Here is a 21,646-nt window from a genome sequence, read left to right on the forward strand (position 1 = left end):
AGTTTTGACATCGCCAGCACCTCAGTGGAAACTGCCTGCTCATGTTTAGTGGCAGACTCTGGCTCTTAAAAACGGCCGGTGGTAACAAACGTTGAGCGCAGGCCTGCAGTCTCTACTCACCCGAGTAGCCCCACTGACTTCCGGAGGCACTACTCTTGCGTGTCGGATTTGCCGGATCCTTCCCTTAAACCCCGTAACCCTGGTGCTTGCTGCTTTTTTCCAGGATCCCGTTCCCTGCGTTCTCAGTGGAGCGGTTTAAGACATGCGATAGCAGCATCTTTTCCACCGAGGGGAGGTCAAGTTCTGTTTGAAATGTATGACTCCAAGCATGGTGGAGCTGCGCGGAGGCCGGTGGTCTGGGAATCCTACAAGCCTGACTGACATGAGGCGCTCACCCTCCCATGTGTAGAGTCAGGGGCCCACCCCCCGGGCCTGCATTCTTTCAAGAGGAATTCGGAGGGCAAAATCATTAAAACTGGGGCCAGTATTTTCACAAAAGGGGGCCTGAAGGGAGCCCAAAGGTCCAGATCCTCAAAGGTAAAATGTAGGTGTCTAACTCCCCATTGGGCATACGTAGCTTTGAGGAGCTGGGCCATATGGAGGAACCTAAATCAACAGCCTAATTTTTTAAAAGAGCCAAACCACCACCTTCTCCTGTTCAATTCCAGGGACATGGGCGAGGAGAGAAATCCTCCCAGAGGGAATGAGAAGAAGCGGGGGATAGACATCAGCCAGCACAGTGGAGAACTGGATTCAGCTGGATTCAGCGTGAGCAGCAGTAACTCCACTGACGTCAATGGGGTTGCACCCGCTCTCACTAGATCGGACCCTCTCTGTGCTTTATTTTCTGAGGAGGCGGCTGCTCCTGCAGCGGCTTGTTCAGGCCTTTATATCCTTCTCTGACAACAGTGGGAGTGGACATGCTCACTGTCAACGGGGCAGTGCTTGAGCGCCTCCTGCAGCTCCTCCAGGGTTAAATGGATCCCCATGTTGGTCAGCACCGAGTCCAGGTTCCCCACATCCACTTTGTCCTCCCGGAACGGAGACCGCACTTCGTCTTTAAAGAAACATTTCGAACAAGTGAACTGGGCATTATTCTGCTACGTGCAGCTAGGATGGGGATAGACAGTCGGGAATATAACCACGATAATAAAAAACATTCCTTTGCCTTTCTCTAGCTACTTCCATCTGACTGTCTCAAATCACATCACACAGATTAGTGAAATGCATCTTACACTTGTCCTGGGAAACAGGGAAGAATTGTCTCCATTTGATAGGAGGGGAAACTGAGGCATGGACAGACTAAATGATTAGTTCATGACATAAAGAGTTTTGCTGAAGAGTTTGCAGCAGCGGTTGGAAGAGAACCCAAGTTCCTTGGCCTGGAGACCTATCCATATGGGCAAAACAATTCTTTCACTCTACACGACCTGCTAAATAACACTGAAATCTTGGGTATGATGAGCTAGTGGTGTAATTCCCCAGAAGCCCAGGGAAGTAATAGCAGGGCTGAATTTAGCCCTACACATCCCTTATTTACTATGTTAGAAAAACTCTGCAACGTATCTAGCCACAAACCCCTTATCCTCTTTGACACCCCCTTATCCTCTTTGACATCCTTTACGATGGCATTTAAAGCATCCTGCATCTCAGCAAATACACAGAATGTATCGTACACTGTGCAGCTTGTGCACCTAATAAAGCAAGAACTGCTAATACCATTAAGAAGAAGCATGAAGTGGAAAGAATCCAATCCATTAAGAATCTCGCCCTTCTAATTAATTTTTCATGATAGTTAACTGAATCCTTTGGTTCAAGCCAAAACATCCCAGATAAGTAGTTGTCCGTTAGTGCGGTTTCTCTTAGTTTTGTATCCTTGAGAGCTTAGTCATGCACTACAAGTATTATTATTACATACGAAAATCTCTGGTAAAAGAACGCTCATAGGGCCCCAATCCCTCAATGATATTTAATGTGAGAAGTCAAGTCTATGTCCATTTGCAGGATCAAGGCCTACGATTACGAAGTCATGTACTCAAGAGTTAGAACTGCCATAATTAAGGTTGCTGATGTAACCTTAACTCTGCCCCATTGTGTGGCTTCATTAGGAAATGTCTTTACTCACATGATCACGTAACACATTTTTCCCCATAGGGCTCCTGCGTCATTAAGACCACTTTCACCTACCACCCATCTGTATTATTAGACTCTCACTCACCTCCTTCCAGGGACAATTTCTGGACATTTCTCACCTCCTTCATAAATTCACCCATATTCACTTTTCTGTCGGCTGCAAGGTAAAGCACAGCTCAGAGTCAAAGGAAATGACACACACACACAGAAGGACAAAGAGGCAGAGCGGCATTGAGCTCACTGCTACAGTTCAGGTAAGGTAGCACTGGAAGACATACTTCCACGGAAGTTGCTTTGAACTATCTTCATTCAAAACAGAAACGGGATGGACTCCTGGAAAGGGGTCACGGTGTTGGGACTGGGAACAGGTGGGGCACGACATTTAAAGGGCAAGATCCTGCTCCTGTATCCAGTGATGTAAATCCAGATTAACTCCATTGGAGCAGAGTCTCATGTACGCTACGGTCATTTCACATGACTTTAGTCGGGGTGCACATATAATTCAATCTGACTTTATGCCCCCTTCACACTGCGAGCATGGGGAACATTGGCCTTTGTGTAAATGGGCATCAGTCAATCAGTTCACTGGCGTCAGTGGAGTTACGCCAGATTTACACCAGTGTAAGTGGGAGAAGACACTGGGGCTAGGATTGATTTTTCCCTTGTCCCTATTGTTCACCCATCTCACCACTGTCTTCTGGATTTCCAAGGTTCCCCATCAATTCTGCTGATTTCAAGGCCCCCACCAAAAACAGTGCGGTTTCCAATACCCACCATCAACGGTCACATGTTTCAGCACCTCCTGCAGCTCTTCGTTGGTTAAATGGACCCCCATGCTGTCCAGGATGTAGTCCAGGTTCTGGAGATCAACATTGTCTCCTAGGTTACATGGGAAAGATCTATAATTTAGACCCTGGGGAGCTTTGCCTGAGTGAGGCGAGAGTAATAACAGAGTCAGGACCTCAGGGTTTGGCTTGTGCAGAGAATGTGCAAGGTCCCCCTGCTTTAACTCTCATCTACAGCTGTCTCCTACTCTCCAGGGAGGGACACACCAATAATGAATGTGCAGAGAGAGCATCTGTACTCACTTACTCTGCGCCTGGGAGGGTCTCCGCGTACTCATCCTGCTCTTCATAAAAGCACTCAGGCTGACTTTGCCATCTGCTGTAGGGGAAGGCAACACTGAGAGACAAAGGCCACAAAAGCGGAGCGAGTGGGGCCTGTTTTCTAGCCACCTCTGTGGTGCAAAGGCAGCTTCCAGCTACCCGGGAATCCCTGTGCACAGAGGAAATAGCCACATGGGGTTCTGGCTCGATGGTCCTGCCCCACTGCAGCCTCCTGTAGAGAGGGGGTGGGGGGAATCGCTGGAGGGGAAGGAGCATGGCCTGGGAATCGTCACACTCTAGCGGTTCCCAGCTGCCCCCTTGAGGCCAAAAAAGCGGGTTGTAAGCGAGAGCCGCCTTTTGATCTGAAGAGGAAGAGCAGCCGAGGTGAGGTGAGGGTGGGGTTAGCACCTTTGCCAAGCCCGGGCAGCACTAGGGGGGAGCAGACTCCCCCCGTGCCTCTGCCCACCACCACGTTGGCAGCAGGAGGCCTCGCCCCACACAACGGGGCTCTGACAGCACAAACGGAGCCAGGGGGGGAGTGGACATGCTCACTGTCAATGGGGCAGCGCTTGAGCGCCTCCTGCAGCTCCTCCGGGGTTAAATGGATCCCCATGTTGGCCAGGATGGAGTCCAGGTTCTCCACATCCACTTTGTCCTCTGCGAACAGAGAGGAAATATTGGAATCTGCGCTTTGTTCAGTACTTGACTGTTTAACCAACTGGAACTACGTGCAGCCAGGATGAGAGAGAGATTTGGCAATATATGAATCATGATATAATAGTAATAGTAATCTGTCCTAGATAAGGAGCTATCGGTAAGCACAATCCCTCTGTGCTTTGTATCCTCGACAGTTCACTAGCATATCACAAGTATTATTACTACTATATACAAAATCCTCTGGTAAATGAATGCTATTATCACCCCCAACACTACAAACAGTACTGAATGTGCTTAACTTTACTTCAAGGCGACTTCACATGCAAAAAGCAAAACCAGTGCATGTTTGCAGGATCAAGGGCTAAGGTTACAAAGTCAGGCTCTCAAGAGTGAGGAAGGGCCAGCATTAAGGGCTCTGGTGTAACCTGAACTCTGCCCCTTGTGAGGATTCATGAAAAGGTGGTTTTTAACTACATGATGACACCCTATTTTTTCCCAGAGGACACCAGCCTCATTCAGGTCACTCTCTTCTAACCTCACTCTGGATTATTAGATGGTCACTCACCTTCCCCTGGGGGCAATTTCTGGACAATCCTCACCGCCTCCATAAATTCGCCCAAATTCACCTTCCCGTCGGCTGCAAGGTAAAGCACAGCTCAGAGACACAGGACACTAAAGAACACAGAGGCTGAGGGGCAGGCTGATTAGCTAAAATTCAGGTTGATTAGCATCGAAAGGAGATAAATTGCCATAATTTACTTAGAACTTCCTCCATTCTACGTGGAAAAACTGAGGAATGCAGGGTTTCCAATGCTCACCATCATTTCTGTTGATTTCAAGCCCCCTGCTAGAGAACACAGAGCAAGATTTGAAATACAAACCATCAATGGTCACATGTTTCAGCGCCTCTTGCAGCTCCTCATTGACTAAATGGACCCCCATGCTACCCAGGATGTCATCCAGGTTCTGGAGATCCACTTTATCCCCTAGGACACATGGGAAAGACGTACAGTTTAGCCAACGGGGCAGCTTGACTGGATCAGGGAAGTGTCATAATGGAGTGAGGACCTCAGGGTTGGTTTGGGCAGAGAATGTGCAAGTCCCGCCGCCTACTACTCTAACCGCGTCAACACCACTCGCCAACTGCCAGGGTGGGGACACATCAGCCTTGAGTGCTGAGAGAGCACGTCTGTGCTCACTTACTCTCAGCCTGGGAGGGTCTCTGCGTACTCGTCACGCTCTTCATAAACACTCCCAGGCCGACTGCCCCGTCTCCTGCAAGGGAAAGCACCACTCAGAGACAAGGGCCGGACACGGCCACGGGCAGGGAAGCACCTGAGCAAATAAGGCCTGGGATTCTGGGTTTTGTTCCTCCTGCTTTATAGCATCCCCGTGTCACACAGCTTCCAGCTACCCCGGAACCTCTGGGCACACAGGAAATGGCCACATGGGGGCCTGGCTCTATGGCCCGGCCCCACTGCAGCCTCCTGCACAGAGGGTGTATGGGGGGGAATAGCCGGAGGGGCAAAGGCCACGGCCTGAGAACCTCAATGCTGTGGTTGTTCCCAGCTACCCAGTTGAGGCCATAAGGGCTGGCTGCAAGAGACAGCAGCCTGATGGTCTAAGGGGGAAGACAGGTGAGGCGAGGGTGGAGTTAGCACCTTTGACAAGCCCAGGCAGTTCTAGGAAGGAGCAGCCACCCCCACCGCCTCCGCCCAGCACCAGGTTGGCAGCAGGAGGCCTCGCCCCACACAACGGGCCTCTGACAAGACAAACGGAGCCAGAGTGGGAATGGACATGCTCACTGTCAACGGGGCAGCGCTTGAGCGCCTCCTGCAGCTCCTCCGGGGTTAAACGGATCCCCATGTTGGCCAGCACGGAGTCCAGGTTCCCCACATCCACTTTGTCCTCTGGGAACGGAGAGGAAATAACACCGCATTGGTTCATGACTTGTACATTTAACAGTCATCCCGCACAACTAAGCTAGGCAACTCTTCCCCTTCGGGCAGCCAGGACGCACGAGAGATTTGATGATATGGAAATAATATCAATAATCCTTTGTCTTTCTCTAGCAGCTTCTATGTGAGGATCTCAAAGCCCTTTACACACATTTGTCAAATAAATCTCACACTCGCCCTGGGAAGGGAAACTGAGGCACGGCACGTTTAAGTGATTTGTTCAAGGTCACACATCATTAGGCGATTGGCTCAAAGTTTGTAGCAGAGGTGGGGAGTACAGGCCTGGTGTCTCGGCTTCTAGATCTGTCCTTTAGCCACTAAACCATCCTTCCTGTCTGTGCTACATGGTAAGTGACACTGAACCCTTAAAAGACTATGAGCTGGTGGTGCAATTCCGTTGAAGTCTAAGGGAGCTCCAGCAGGGAATTTGGCTTTTGGTGCTGGTTGTTCATTATGTTTGACAACATGGTCGTGTCTCTCTGATGTCCTTTAGGCTGGCATTGAAATCGTTTGGCCTCTCTGCAACTCCACAGAAAACTTATCATATGCTATTTAAGTTGGGCACCGAATAAAGCAAGAACTCCCAACATGATTAAGAAAAAACCTGAAGTGGAAAGACTCCACCCATTAAAAATCCTGCCCTTCTGGCTAATTTGTCCAAGACAGTTAACTGACTCCGTTGTTTCACACAGCACAGCCCCTACGTTTCAGATAAGCAGTTATCTGTGAGCACGGTTTCTCTTAGGTTTGTATCCTGGAGAGCTCACTAATGTATCACGTGGATTATTATTGCTACATTCAGAAACTTCAGTTAAAGGTACACTAGTAAGCCTCCAATCCCATAAACACTAAAGCTTGTGCTTAACTTCACCCCTGTGACTTCACTGAGACTTCACGCTAGTGAGTCGGAGCCTGTGCATATTTGCAAGATCAAAGCCTAAGATTCCTAAGTCAACTATTCTAGAGTGAGGAAAAGCAGCAATTGAAGTCGCTTAAGTAACCTTAACTCTGCCCCTTTATGTAGCTTCATTAGGAGATAGCCTTTAATTACCTGATCACATAGCACTTCCCCCCGATGTGTCTCTTGCCTCATTCAGTGCAGTCCCATCTATCCACCTGTATTATTAGAGTCTCACTTACCCTCACCTGGGGGCAATTTCTGGATAGTCTTCACCCCCTTCATAAATTCGCCCAAATTCACCTTCCCATTGGCTGCAAGATAAAGCTCAGAGTCAAAGGAAGCAACACACACTGAAGTACACAGAGACCGATGGGAATGGACCCAATCGCTGTCGTTCAGGTTGGTTAGCACTGGATGGAGACACTTTCACTTAGCAAGGGACTAAGAACTTTCTTCTTTCTAAAAGAAAAACGGATGGAACCCTTGAAAGGGGTCAGAGTTCTAGGATCGGGAAAGGGAGGGGCTGACATTTAAAAGGGTCAGATCATGATCCCCTCTCCAGGGGTGTCAATCCAGATGAACTCCACTAAGCCAGAGTCTCACTGACACTATGGTCACTTGCAGGGCCGGCTCCAGCCTTTTTACCGCCCCAAGCGGCGAAGCAAAAAAAAAAAAAAAAGCAGCGATCGGTGGCAGCTCTACCGTGCCGCTTAATTCGGCAGCAGCAATTCGGCGGCGGGTCCTTCCCTCCGAAAGGGACTGAGGGACCCGCCACTGCAGACCAGGACATGCCGCCCTTTTCCATTGGCCGCCCCAAGCACAGGCTTCCTTCGCGGTGCCTGGAGCCGGCCCTGGTCACCGGGAATCAGTCAGTCGGTCCTCTGGTGGCAGTGGCATGACCTAGCTTTACCGCAGCGTAAGCGGGAGCAGAATCTGGGCCCAGGGTTTATTTTAAGCAGATGTATTGTCCCTGTTGTGCACACATCACACCACTGGGTTTTGGCAAGCACGACGCACAACCGGGATTTCAAATCCTCACCGTCAATTACGCTGATTTCAGGGTGACCCCCGCAAAGAGCACAGAGTGAGTTTCAAAAGACCAACCATCAACAGTAGCATGTGTCAGCACCTCCTGCAGCTCCTCATTGGTTAAATGGACCCCCATGCTGTCCAGGATGGAGTCCAGGTTCTGGAGATCCACCGTATCCCCAAGGATAGGTGGGGAAGATTTAATCATTGGGGAGCTTTGCCAGAGTAATAATGGAGTACGGCCCTCAGGGGCTGGGGCTCGGCTGTGCCTTTAAATGACTCTTCCCAAAGATGGAACCATGCAGGGGTACTGGTTCTGAGCTGTCTTAGGAGCACATCCCTCAATGTGCTGAATGTCCTCAGCTCCCAACAAGTGCCCAGAGGATAATGGCTTCTCCGGGGAGGCTGCCATTCGGGCCTGGATTTTCAAATCTACCCAAGGGAGTTAGATGCCAATGCCCATCGACTCCCAGGTCGAACCCAAACTCCTTTAGGTCCCTTTGAAAATCCCAGCGTGTGTGAATCTTTGTGCCACCGGGCACATGGGTCTCAGTACTGAGGCAACATTTCCGGCCAATCATAAAGCAGGAATCCAGTGCCGCCCACACACGCGTGGAATGTCATGCTGACAGGCGCAGTGATTGTTCCATTGACATGCGGCTTTGTCCATCCGCCCCGTCCTTAGCCGCTCAGGTTGCAGTAGCCCTGACTTACTTTCACACTGGGAAGGCCGCTGGGTGCCCATCACGCTCTCCATAAAGTGTTTCAGCTCCACCTTTCCGTCGGCTGCAAGACGAAAGGCAGATCAGAGACAGAAGGCAAGATAGAGGCTACGTCTGCCCCTGGCACTCGGGGGCGTGATTCCCTGCTGGAGGAGACAGACTCATGCCAGCGCTGACTGAGCTAGCATGCTAAAAACTAGGCATGACAACGGCGGCACAACCAGCTAGCGCTCTATGTGCCTGTCCGAGACCCCAGGCTGGTACTCTGGGTCGCTAGCTCCTCCCACCCCTTGTGCTGCCACGGCTACACTCCATTTTTAGCACTAGTGAGAGTATTTCTCACACATCCCATGAGAGCTAGTGTATTTCTCTTCCAACCAGGAATCAACCCCCCAGCTCCAAGGGCCGACATGCCACCAGGCTGTGGCCTATTTACATTGCTCTGGCAGCATAAGGAAAGCTTTAAAGTGAGTGTAAATATAATTCACATTCACTTCGGGGCCTCTTTGCACTGGCTTTGCGTGTCCCAGACGTTCCAAAGGCCAGATCCAAGGCCTGGTGACGTCCATGGGAATCTTTGCAATGGGAATCTTTGTTGACAAAGGACTTGGGCCTGTTTCTGAACTCAGACAAGGGCAAATCAGGAGTAACTCCACTGCAGTCAGTGCAGGAAGGATCTGCCCCAGTGTCAGTGAGGGGCAGCTCATACCCATGGTGTAGTTAGTACTAAACCCCATGAAAATGTGCAAAGGGCAATGGGGATTTCCCCGCGATTTGTTGGGCATTTCCCCCTTGATCGTTCCACCGGGCAGCGAGGTGGGGCTGGGAAAGGGGGCGAGTTCTCTGCGTCTCGACGCAGGGTGGGGCTAGTGATTTATTCACACTGCTGTCCCTCCATATTAAAAAGCAGGAAATGTGCCAACAGAACGTGCTTGGAGAAGAGGAAATTGGCCTTGTAGGAACACAGGAAAGGGACTAAAAGCGAACAATCCCAGAGGGGATCATCCCCCCCGCCGTGGAGGGTTTGAGCTGAAATGGATCAGCTATCCCTTAGGCAGACTGACGCCAGCCCTGACACGTGCGTGCGTGTGCATACGCCCTGTACAAACATGTGTGCACTTCTCAGAACACTCGTGCACACGTGCAACCCTGGAATCTGGGCCTGCAGCAGAGGCAGGCCCTGGGCAACCAAGCTCCAAAGCCCAGCAGCAGCAGCTCGACAGCGGCTCCAAAGCCTTTGCGGAGGATTGTGATCGCTCCTGCTCCTGCCGTGGGCCCATCGCGTTGGTGGAGAATCCGTTCTGTGGTCCGTGCGAGTCTTGGAGAGTCTGGGGTCCAGCAGCTGGGTCACATCAGTCCACCCCGGTGTTGGCTGGGTCTAGAGAGTGCAGTTAGCTACACTGCCGGCTGCGTTCTGCAAGCTACACTATTAAACCAGCCATCCGGGGAATCTGACTTTCGAACGATACACTGCGTCTGTGTGGTTTATTGCAGCAGCTCCTAATCTGCTGGGACACATCATCCAGGTGACCCGGTCCTGCTCCTCAGCACCGATTCCTGACGACTGACTCCTGCCCCAAGCACCAAGCCCGACTGCCCAAGTCCCGGTCGCTGACAATCTGCATGCGCACACCCCTCCCCTCCCAGCTCCAGCAGAGACGCCACTGAAGAACATAGGCGGCGAGTTATATGGGCCCATGGTGCCTGCGCTCCACCAATATTCAGGAACTTGGGCCTGGCTCCACCAATGTTTGAGTTTTTATTTTCAGAGCCGTTTATAGGTACGGGACAGCTCTGCTTGGACCCGTTTTGGGCACCACCAAAAATTATACAAACCTGGCGCCCATGCAAGAAGACAGAGGGACATGCCACATTACTCACCACCACGAGTAACACCCCCCAGCGCCTTCTGAAACTCCTCAGCAGTTAAATGGATCCCCATGTTGGCTAGAATGGAGTCCAGGTTATCGACATCACCCTTTTCCCCTTTGGATGGGGGGAGGAAAGAATGCATAACATGGTGTCATGTCTCGAAGGAAGACGTCATTCTGTGCACCGGTTCAGGACAGTAAACGCTGGCAGCGTATCCATCTGACTCTAGGAGGGAATTCCAGGGGCTTGGAAGGCCTTTAATCCAGCACAGAGTTAGCCAGGTCACTGAATGCGCCTATTCTGACGTGAGATTTTTTTTTTATGGCCGCATAAAGTCAGGACTAGAGAGGTGCAAAACATAACAGATCCAAGGGCTGGCGTATGCACAGTCTGTGCACTGATGTAGCAAAGTCAGCTTCTAACCTGAAGCAACTCCTGTGTGTGGACGCTCTTATTTCGGATTAAGAGAGCTATACGGAAACAGGGCACAAGCCAGGAAAAAAATACCCACTTAAGCCAACAGTGTAAGGCTCCCAGATGGATTTCAGAGTGTCCACACAAGGGGGGGCTGCACTGATTTAACTGAATCAGTTTCCAAACTGGTTAACTCAGTGCATGAAGTGTGTGTAGACGAGACCAAAGGCCGCTTTCCACCTTTTTGCTGGTGGTGTAAAAGGACATCCAGGTGGGTGTTCATTTCATTTACACTCATTTCAAGGCCCCTCTGCCCTACCAGAGTGGTGTAAAACCACCTCAGTGTAAACAGGAATCAAGCCCAAAGGGTCCCACCAATGATGCCAACGGGAGTGGCGGGCGCTCAGCATTCCTGACTCGGACTGCTCTGGTCCTCGTCCAGCTGAGGCCTCGTCCTGTCCCTTGCCCATAGAGGCGATGGCTGAGGTTTTCAGTGCTGCCATGCACTGCAATGGGAGCTGGGCCTCTAAATCCCTTAGGCTGCTTTGAAAATCTCAGCTGATGATCCTATGAAGCTTCCCTGGACCAGAGCTCCCTGGTGGTTAGTGACTGTACGACTGGCCCTGACATGCCCAGAGCTCGCAGACTGAAATAATCGGGGCAGAGGGACTGCACAGCTCTGGCAGGACCTCGATTTTAGTTCCGGTCAGAAAATCAGCACCTCCAGCAACCCTTTAACACCACTGCAGGGAAGCAGCTACCACGGGGACGCGTGCAGTACAAAAGCCGAGATCCACGGGAGAATGACACCATGGCTGGGATGATTTAGTTGGAGATTGGTCCTGCTTTGAGCAGGGGGTTGGACTAGATGACCTCCTGAGGTCCCTTCCAACCTTGATATTCTATGATATTCATCTCTTCCTAACCCTGTGCCCAGACATGAGGACAGGCCTGTCTTTGGGTGTATCTACACTGCAATTAGGGGGATGATCGCAGCATGGCTAGACATACCGGCGCTAGCTTTACCTGCGTTCATGCCTAAAAACAGCAGCTTAAATACAACAGCAAGGGCTTCAGCACCCTGGATGCACTTGTAGGCCCTGGCTGAAGCCTAGACTGCTGCCTCTACACTGCTATTTTTAAGCCATGCTAGTTTGGGTGCGTTTACCAGGGCGGCAACCACCCTTCGGACTGCAGTGTAGACATACCCTTAAGAGTGCAGCCCAGTCAATGTTTGCACCATCAATCAGTCCAGTGACTCAAAACTCTTCAGCAAATGGAATTATACCACTGTCTCCAGCTATGTACAGAGAAAAGACACAGGAGACTGCATGCTGTGTAATTGTCTTACACACACCCAGAGAAAGGCAACGAAAACTGAACAACATGTGACACCTTCTGGTCATCATCCGCCATCCATCTTCGTTAGACAGTCGTCACTCACCTTCGGCTTCGGCCAGTCGCTGGACACTCTTCATGAATTCACTCAAATTCACCTTCCCCTCCGCTGCAGGGGAGAAGAGGCAGAACAGGAGAGCTGGTTGGCACATTCGCAAGGAAGAGTTTTCCCAATGGAAAAGGCACTTTGGTCAAAATCAAAACAGTCCACCGGAACATGTCAATTTCAAGGACATTTTCCACTGGAAACGGTAAGTGAATAATTCTGACTCTCTCATTTTGTTTCGATAATGTCAAAACATTTCATAGCAATACGGTAAGGCCATTTGCTTCGACTTTATCATTTCAATTCATTTTGTTTAGACTTTTTATTATAGTAAATATTCGTTTAATTGCGTATATAATATTAAATATAATAAAATACAGTATATAGATGTTTTGACATTAGCAAAATGGATATTTTTACCATATCAAAACCAAAACATTTTCACATTGTCAAAACCAAGTGATTTGTCATTAGAGAAACAAAATCTTCCGACGTTTCTGAATAGAATTCATTCGGATTTTCAGTTCTGCAACAAATTTCAACTTTTCGTTCCAGTTTGGAACAAACCCACGTTTTTGAAATGCTGGAATTTCCTGCTGAATGGAAAATGTTGGCCTAAATTTGTGCAAATAATGAAAGCGACTGTGCCCAATTCTCCTTTGCAAAGTGGCTATATGTCATTCTGGTAGCATTTCACACCCAATTTGCACGGGTGTGAATGGCTACACGTGGTGAAATGCAAGGGATGGTTGGGCCCAGCGAAATTACCATTAGATATTTGAACTTCATATGGTACAGAATTTTCTCCTCTCTTTCCCCTCCATCCCGGGGCTGAGCGGGAGGGAAAAGGAAATGAGAGGCGGGGTGGGGGGAAGGCTCCTCTGAGCCCTACAAGTGACTGTAATGGATTGATCTGCATTTCCAGACGACATCCTGGAAGATGGGCATTCTGGGCTGGACTGGCACAAGAGTCCTGCGGCTTAAACACGCCAAGGACAAATCCTGCTATGCAGCCGCCCTATTTACTGCAGCCTAGTAGGTGGTGAGAAGCCTGAGGTTGCTAAGTGATGAGGATCATGCACCAGCCTGCGTGTTCTCAGACACGCCCACTCCTGCCCTCTGCCCATTTACCCTATGCCCTTGTGAGGGAAGGAGCCTGCAGGAGGCTTGAGAACCACTCAAGTGCAGAGGATACGAGTGCAGCACGTGTAAAGGGAAATCTGGCTGACGGTGCCACAGGAATGGGGTGAGCGTGCACTTGGTCTGCACTAGCAAGGGGAAGTAGATCCCTTTCTACGGATGTACCCAACTCCCTCTCTTGGGACAAGCATCGGGGTGTCTCCAGAGAGATCTGTAATGCTCACCATCTATTTCCGTGTGCTTCAGCGCCTCCTGGAGCTCCTCTTCAGTTAAAAAGATTCCCATGTTGCCCAGAATGGAGTCCAGGTGACTCGTAGCAACCCTGTCTCCTTGGACAGAGAGAGATAACGAATTAAACGCTAAAATCCTAGCGAGGTTTCACAGGGCTGGAGAACATTGACCTGACACTGGACAGAAGGGTATATCTGCTCTGCAAGCAGCACATGTAGACAGACCCATGCTAGCTCGGAGCTAGTTAGCGCGAATAACAATAACCGCAAAGCTGCAGCCACGTGGGCTGTCCGAGCCAAGCCAGGATGCTGGGCATGTACTCGAGTGACCAGCCCGTACTGCCGCGGCTTCACTGCTATTGTTACTGGGGCGAGAAAGATCAGAGCTATCCTTGGGTAGGTCTGCATGTGCTGCAGTCACACCTCTGACTCCAGTGTAGCCAGGCAGCGATTGGATCTGCTCATTGTGTTGCTCAGTAAATGTCTGAGCAACGGGCCTAATAAATAAACTCTCTTGGCCAGTTTTGTCCCTGGGCTTCCCCTCAAAGCAGCAGAGAATTTGGGTGAAATCCTTCCAGGTGCAGAGGGCCTGGACACTACTCACGTCCTATGTGGAGAGTTCAAGTAGGACGTACGTGTTGCTCAGACCTTGTGCTGGGCACCGGGATAGGTTTCACATTCGGGGCACCCAGGAAATGAAAAAAACCCTCCTTTCGTGATGGTTAGATGGTCACTAGTGACCACTGAAATGTTCAATTTAAGAGCATAACGCCTCCACTACTTGAGCTGAAGGACACATGATTTTTGGGGAAGGGATAGCTTAGTGGTTTGCGCATTGGCCTGCTAAATGCAGGGTTTGTGGGCTCAATCCTTGGGGGGCTGTTTGGGGATCTGGGGCAAAAAAAAATAGTTGGGGATTGGTCCTGCTTTGAGCAGGGGGTTGGACTAGATGACCTCCCGAGGGCCCCTGCTGCTACAGAAATGAGAGGCAGGCAGAGGTCTACCACATTTCATCCAACTTTATCACTAGGTCTTGACTTACTCTCAGCTTTGGAAGCCCTCCATGTGCTGATCACGTTCTTCGTAAAGTCAGTCACATTTACCTTCCCGTCTCCTGCAAAGAGAAAGTGCCAGCCAGGCAGAAAGAGACAGTGGTCTTAGTTTTCCATTGAAAAATGTCATTCTGTCAAAATCAAAACATTTCGTGGGAACAGGTCGATTTCAACAGAAGCTTGGAAGGGAAAACGTTGTCGTCTTTCGTTTGGACAATGCTGAAACATTTTGTTTGACTTCTAGGGTAATAAAGTATGATTTTAAATCTTATTTTACAGTTTTCTATAGTAGAGCTATGATGTTCATCTCATACAGCAGTAAAAATGAAATGAACCAAAACGAGAATGTTGAGATGAAACGTTTCAATGGGCCCCAACTGAGATTTTTCTTAATTTTCATTTTGTGGGAAACTTTAAAATTTTGGCTTCTTGGTCTGACTTTGAACACATTCCCCCCTGCCCCCCAAATCTTTGAGCTGACGGATTGTTTAGTCTACGGTTGTTTAGGTCTACGGAGAACACGGCGCTGTGGCAAGCTGCTCACCATCCACAATGACGTGCTTCAGCACTTCTTGGAGCTCTTCCTGGGTTAAGTGCATCCCCATTTCGGCCAGAAGAGAGTCCAGGTCTCTGATATCAACCTTTTTCCCTGGGAGAGATGGCGAGAAATATATCAAACAACAGCAAAATGCCTGACTTTTCATTGCACGTTGGCTGGAAATTCACCAGTTACTGCTCTGGCTTGTACTGCTCTGGGAAGAGGTTTGCTTGACATCGGCTTTAATCACCAAAAGTTTAGAAATAACATCACCCTGCATCCTTGCAAATGTGGAGCCAAATCCTGCAGCCTCTCTCCAGAAAACATCTCCAATTGCCTGCAGGTGCATTGGCAGATTTTGGCTTTGCAATCATAACAGAAGGCACAAAACTACATGAAGGCAGCAATCAGGCCACGCAGTTAAAGGGACAAATGGAGTCACAGGGCCTGATTTTCATACACACTAGGGCTCCTTTACATTGTGTGTCTGGTTCCCCACTGCCCTGCATCTTGTGCTGTCATCTAGAGCCGTGCAAAGGTGGGGAAATGCTACCACATCAGCCTGGTAGCCGTTTCCTTCCACTTTGCATGGGTGTCTATGACCGTGTAAGGCGCAGGGCAGTACAGAACCAAGCCCTGTAACTTTAAGGTCCCTTTATGTTGCCAAAACGGCAGATTGCCAATGGTATGGGCAGGGCCGGCTCCAGGGTTTTTGCTGCCCCAAACGGTGAAAAAAAATAAATCCGTGATCGGTGGCAATTCGGCGGTAGCTCCACCGCGCCGCTTTCTTCTTCGGCGGCAGGTCCTTCCCTCCGAGAGGGACCGAGGGACCCGCCGCTGAAGAGCCCGACGTGCCGCCCCTTCCCCTTGGCCGCCGCAAGCACCTGCTTGCTGAGCTGGTGCCTGGAGCCGGCCCTGGGTATGGGGCATGTTTCGTGTAAGCCAAACTCAAGCCCAAAAACTTAATTTAAAACCAATTTCAGAGCCACTGAGTTTGCAGGATGTCTCAGCTTGCTGCACTAGCTGTGGATATCAAGTCCTGGAATCTGCAGGGGTCTTCATGACCATTTCTTTGTGTGTCCTGGATAAAAGGTAGGTTTTTTGCCATGTTAGTTTCACCGAGACATTTCTAATCTCCATCATGTCAGGGGTCCAAGCAGCAGCGGCTGTTCCAGTCAGATGGGCAGAGATAATGAACCCCAATGTCACCAAATGTAACTGACCGACCCCTGCAAAACTTCTTAGCTGATGCCACTTAAGCATACTCAGAAATGATTTTACAATCACGTATCGCTCACCCCCACACACCTAGCAAGGCTGATTTGTCCTCATTAAGGGCTGTTTACAGACAACATTTCAACTTCTTAACTTGTGTTGGTTTTACTATAGACTTAACTAAACCTGCTCAGTGTTCATTTTAAAGGGAAAGCTCTACTTGCATTTTGCAGTCAGTCACTTTGCATTGGTATTACTTTCCACGTTTAAACATGGCTAAAAGGAGTTTGCTCAAACTTTCCAAAATATTCTCCCTGGGGGGCTGAAAGTTTGAGAAAGCCATGCCCAGGTGCAAACATGGGGCAAGAACGGAAAGTCTTTTGCAGCTGTAGCAATTGTGCGCAACAGCTGGACAGCCCAGTTCTGCTTTCATTTATAGCATACAAGTCTACTGCAGCCAGGGAAGTTGCAAGGTTTAAGTGAAAGCCGAATTCTGCTCACGGAGTGAGGAATACTATATTCAGATGCAACCAGAAGGGCATTGTGGACTGTTAGAATGTAATTTAGCCAGAGCATTTGGGTAATACTTCCAGAAAGTGCCATTTTTTTAAATGTTGTAAATCATCAGTGTTACAAGAGCTGTCTATAGAAAACGGTATCTTTATATAGAATCAGAGGACTGGAAGTGACCTCGGGAGGTCATCTAGTCCAGTCCCCTGAATTCATGGCAGGACTAAGTATTATCTAGAGCATCCCTGACAGGTGTTTGTCTAACCTGCTCTTAAAATTCCCAATGATGAGTTTCCACAACCTCCCTAGGCAATTTATTCCAGTGTTTAACCACCCTGACAGTTAGGAAGTTTTTCTTAATGTCCACCCTAAACCTCCCTTGCTGCAATTTAAGCCCATTGCTTCTTGTCCTAGCCTCAGAGGTTAACGAGAACATTTTTTCTTCCTCCTCCTTGTAACAACCTTTTACATACTTGAAAACTGTTATCATGTCCCCTCTCGGTCTTCTCTTCTCCAGACTAAACAAACCCAGTTTTTTCAATCTTCCCTCATAGCTCATGTTTTCTAGACCTTTAATCATTTTTGTTGCTCTTCTCTGGACTCTCTCCAATTTGTCCACATTTTTCATGCAACATGGTACCCAGAACTGGACACAATACTCCAGTTGAGGCCTAATCAGCTTGGAGTAGAGCAGAAGAATTACTTCTCGTGTCTTGCTTACAACACTCCTGCTAATACATCCCAGAATAATTTTTGATTTTTTTGCAACAGTGTTACACTGTTGACTCATAGGTAGCTTGTGATCCACTATGACCCCAGATCACTTTCTGCAGTGCTCCTTCCTAGATAGTCATTTCCCATTTTGTATGTGTGCAACTGATTGTTCCTTCCTAAATGGAGTACAGACAACCCATCCAACCCCTTCTGCTCCTTGTCCCCTGACTGCCCCTTCCTGGGACCCCCCGCCCCTAACCGCCCCCTGGGACCCCACCCCCTATCCAACTCCCCCACTCCCTGCCCCTGACTGTCCCGACCCCTATCCACACCCCTGCCCCCTGACAGGCCCCCTGGGACTCCCACGCCTATCCAGCCGCCCCCCACTCTCCACCCCCTTACCATGCTGCTCAGAGCAGCAGGAGCTCGCAGCCCCACCGCCCGACTGGAGCCAGCCACACCACCGCACTGCCCAGCATGAGCGGCGGGCCAGAGTGCGGGTGGCGCAGCAAGCTAAGGCAGGGGGGGAAGAGAGGAAGGGAGGGAGGACAGCAGGAGAGGGGCCGGGGACTAGCCTACCCGCCCAGGAGCTCAAGGACTGGGCAGGACGGTCCCACGGGCCGGATGTGGCCTGTGGGCCGTAGTTTGCCCACCTCTGACTTATAGTCACTGAAAATCGCTCTTTTGGAGTCAATAAACTTATTTTCTGTTTTAATCCAAACCAGCGAGTGCTGGAGTGCTGGGGGAAAACCTCTGCTTGGTTTCCACAAGTGTGCATTGCTCTCTCCACACTGAGGGAGAGGCGGACCGGGTATCAAACCCATATACTGGCCAGATTTGACCAGGGCAGGACGGTTCTGCTCTGGGGTCCTAGTCTGGGAAGCTGGTGGTTAGAAAGCCGGTGTGTAACTGCAGCGGGGTGGGCGGGTCCCTTCCTGCGTGAATGCTGGTGAAAGTGCAGGCTGGAGGGATTTACAGCTTGTCACTGAAGCATAGTGGGAGAGGGAGCCCAGGCTGGTGGGTCAGAGGGCTCAGTGGTTCCCCAGTTCCTGATGGCTCCCCGGGGGGAACCCGTCACACTGATGTCTGGGTTTTTTGATCTGTGGAAAAGGTGGCAACCATAAGTGGAAGGAAGGAGCCGCTGCTGCCTCTGGGGCCAGGCGGCATGTGGCGTACAGGATTGGGGCCTTGCAGGAAGAGGCGGGGCAGGAGCCTTTGGGGGCCAGTTACCAGCCATTAGAAAGGTGGCAAGCCTAGTGCCGCCTCTGCTGAATCTTTGTGCCATCACGCAACTGATCCTCAGTCCAGGGGCCTGATCCTATGAGACGTTGAGGGCCATCAGCTGCCAGTGAAGTCAAGCGAAGTTAAGGGTGCCCCTTGCAAGACTGGCCAGTACAGTGAGAATACACAATAAATACACCTGCAGCATGCTGTGTTTATCATGGCCCAGCCCTCTCTGACAGGAACTCCTCACTGCTCACCTTCACTGTGGGAGAATCGCCGGAGGGCTCTCACGCCCTGCAGAAATTTGCTCAGATACACCTTCCCGTCCGCTGTGCAAGAAAGAGAGTTCGGGGTTAAAAGGGAGGAGATACAGGCCCTGTGGCTGGCCTTTTTAAACAAGTGCTTGTAAACGGCACATGAAGAACCAGTCACTTGTGCATGCAAATCAGGCATTTGCACCTGCATTTGCCCCTTGTCGCCAACAGATGGTGCTTAAGAGAGGCAGACCGCTTGCATGTGCCAATCAGAACACAAAGGAGAAGTGGGCGGGGCTGGGGGTGGGCCCATTGACATAATGCCTCTCATTGCACTTTGAGTATTGCTGGGAGTGGTTTCAGGAGGGGGATTACGGTGAAATACAACCTGCCGTCCACTAAATTTGAGCAAAGTCAGATTAAATCACTGACACTGTAGACCCATGTCTGCAGCCCCAGCTCCTGGAGTCACGTGATTACATTAGATTCAGCTTCATTAAAAAAGTATGAAAGGTTAAGCAAAAAACCTCGAAAACGTGACCCAAGTGTAACCGACGCAGTGAAGTCTGCCTGAGTCTGCAGAGAGCCTGAAACAACATCTCAGAAAGGTTTGAACTGCCCTGGACATGTCTCTGGTGGGGCTGTGGGGTGCAGGCCTGTATCATGGTGTGCCCAGGGGCCCAGATGGCCCTAAACCGGCTCTAAACCCAAGGTGCAAGGCTGTGGGGGCTACACTCTTAACCCCAAGACTCGGCTTGTCAAGGGAAACGTTGTTTATTCTGGGACTCCAAACTTTTTCTCGAGAAGCTTCTTGCAGGCTGAGAACTCCCCAGGGCACAGCTACGGGCCGGCAGCAGCCCCCGCCCCCCCCCATACTAGCCCTGCGGCAGAAACTCACCCCCAGTGTCCTCCCCGACTCTTAAAGGGGCAGCTCCCATTTCTCTCACATCACTTTGTGTAGCTATTGACCCAACCAGCAAATACAACAGATATTCAAAGTTATTACTAACTAGAAACAGGGTGGCCCTATTTCTCAACCCTCCATTCCTGTTCCAATCAGGGGGAATCCCCCAGCCTGTTGAGCTGCAGACTAGAACGGCCCATGAGCGCTTATTCCACGGCACCAACTGACTTACCTAAATTTCCAAGGGTCGGGCGCTGAGGACTGGAGAGGTGATTCCACCAGTTTACATTTTAGGGGGTTGTTTTAAATGGATTGCATATTTTCTCTCAACAATCTTGTGTGTACACACACACACCCCTACAGGAGCCCAGAATTTTTCACCCTAGTACATACCATCAATCCCCATGGAGCCATCCTCACTGCAGCTGCTGGCCCACCCAGGTGCAGCCCACCCAGGTGCAGTCACTCCCTATTCCTGAGAGGGACCACGGGCTGCTGGAGGTGGGATGAGGCCAGGCAGGCTCCCGGTGGGAACCCTGGTGCAGGAGCTGGGCCCACGGCGGCAGTGAGGAGCGGCAATAGTGGGTGCCCCACAGACCACGCAGGTTTGGCCCCACCGCCCCTCCATCGTGAGCAAAACTGAGTGAGCGGCATTGTGACATGGTGCACGGGGGCCACGGCGCCACTCAGGTTTGGCCTTGCAGCTCCTCCGTCATGATGGAGGGGCCCTGGGGAAGCCAGAACTGCTCTTCTTTACGTCCGGCTGCCGGCTCCCCTGCAGGAGTCTGCATTGCACCAAAATACACAGAGTGTTTCCAACGCTCACCATCAACCGTAACGTGCCTCAGGGCTTCCTGCAGCTCCTCGTTCGTCAGGTAGATCCCCATGTTGTCCAGAATGGAGTCCAGGTCCCGGACATCAACCCTGTCCTCTTGAATAGGTGAAGGAAAGAAATAGCGTCTGTGAATATCACCATGGGGTCAGAAGGGGCCGCAAGGGTCATCTCCTCTAACTCCCTACCACGATGCAGGATTTGTCCTGAAACCTTGGCTAGAAAACAGAGTTCTCTCTTCTGAAACGCCGCCTCACACAGGCTGCCTGGGATGGGTCTGTCCTTTTCGGCGCATTGGGCCATTTTGCACTGCCCTATGAAGGTGCTGGATTTAATCCAAAGCGCCTGATTATGACCTCGAGTACCTGGTGTCGACAGGAGTAACGCTACAGGTGTCTATGGAGTGACACCGGCATAAGCAAGGGGAGAATTGGGCCCAAAAACGTCTCTCCAAATAAAATCGGTAGGATTTTGCTGCTGGCCCTGAAGCCATCTGACAGCCTGGCCATGTGCAGAGAAGTGGCTTTGTTTGGGTAACAGGGCTGCCCCTTTAAGAGCAGGGTAGGCTGGGTAAACAGCAAGAGAACTGGCAGAGGTCAAGTAAAGTGGGGTAGACTCTGCAGAAGGAAATGCCTGCGAGCCTGGCACTCGGGGAACTGGCGGGAAGAGATCGAGTGGGCCAGATGTTCTCTTCTGTCGTGGCTAGTGAGATGGGATTGGGCCTGGGAGCCCTTGAGTCTGTACAATTTTTAACGCTCTGAGCTCAGGGATCCAGACCAGCCTGTGAAGTCAAAGCA

The 21,646-nt window shown here is 50.5% G+C and overlaps 1 protein-coding gene across 1 annotated transcript in view; it reads right to left on the reverse strand.

Moving 5' to 3' along the window:
• EFCAB13 (EF-hand calcium binding domain 13) overlaps positions 1-21,646 on the reverse strand; it is an 81,499-nt gene that overhangs the window by 956 nt on the left and 58,897 nt on the right. The window contains exons 42-60 of the mRNA XM_044999942.1: positions 20,844-20,948; positions 19,117-19,188; positions 15,203-15,307; positions 14,649-14,720; positions 13,601-13,705; positions 12,237-12,299; positions 10,388-10,492; positions 8,499-8,570; positions 7,860-7,964; positions 6,995-7,066; positions 5,702-5,806; positions 5,100-5,171; positions 4,778-4,882; positions 4,462-4,533; positions 3,792-3,896; positions 3,226-3,297; positions 2,908-3,012; positions 2,219-2,290; positions 929-1,057 (exon numbers count right to left, since the gene is read on the reverse strand). Coding sequence (XP_044855877.1) covers positions 929-1,057; positions 2,219-2,290; positions 2,908-3,012; positions 3,226-3,297; positions 3,792-3,896; positions 4,462-4,533; positions 4,778-4,882; positions 5,100-5,171; positions 5,702-5,806; positions 6,995-7,066; positions 7,860-7,964; positions 8,499-8,570; positions 10,388-10,492; positions 12,237-12,299; positions 13,601-13,705; positions 14,649-14,720; positions 15,203-15,307; positions 19,117-19,188; positions 20,844-20,948 — 1,713 coding nt within the window. The remainder of the gene's footprint in view (positions 1-928; positions 1,058-2,218; positions 2,291-2,907; positions 3,013-3,225; positions 3,298-3,791; positions 3,897-4,461; positions 4,534-4,777; positions 4,883-5,099; positions 5,172-5,701; positions 5,807-6,994; positions 7,067-7,859; positions 7,965-8,498; positions 8,571-10,387; positions 10,493-12,236; positions 12,300-13,600; positions 13,706-14,648; positions 14,721-15,202; positions 15,308-19,116; positions 19,189-20,843; positions 20,949-21,646) is intronic.

The sequence above is a fragment of the Mauremys mutica genome, chromosome 25 (assembly GCF_020497125.1).
Source record: "Mauremys mutica isolate MM-2020 ecotype Southern chromosome 25, ASM2049712v1, whole genome shotgun sequence".
Taxonomy (NCBI): Eukaryota; Metazoa; Chordata; order Testudines; family Geoemydidae; genus Mauremys; species Mauremys mutica.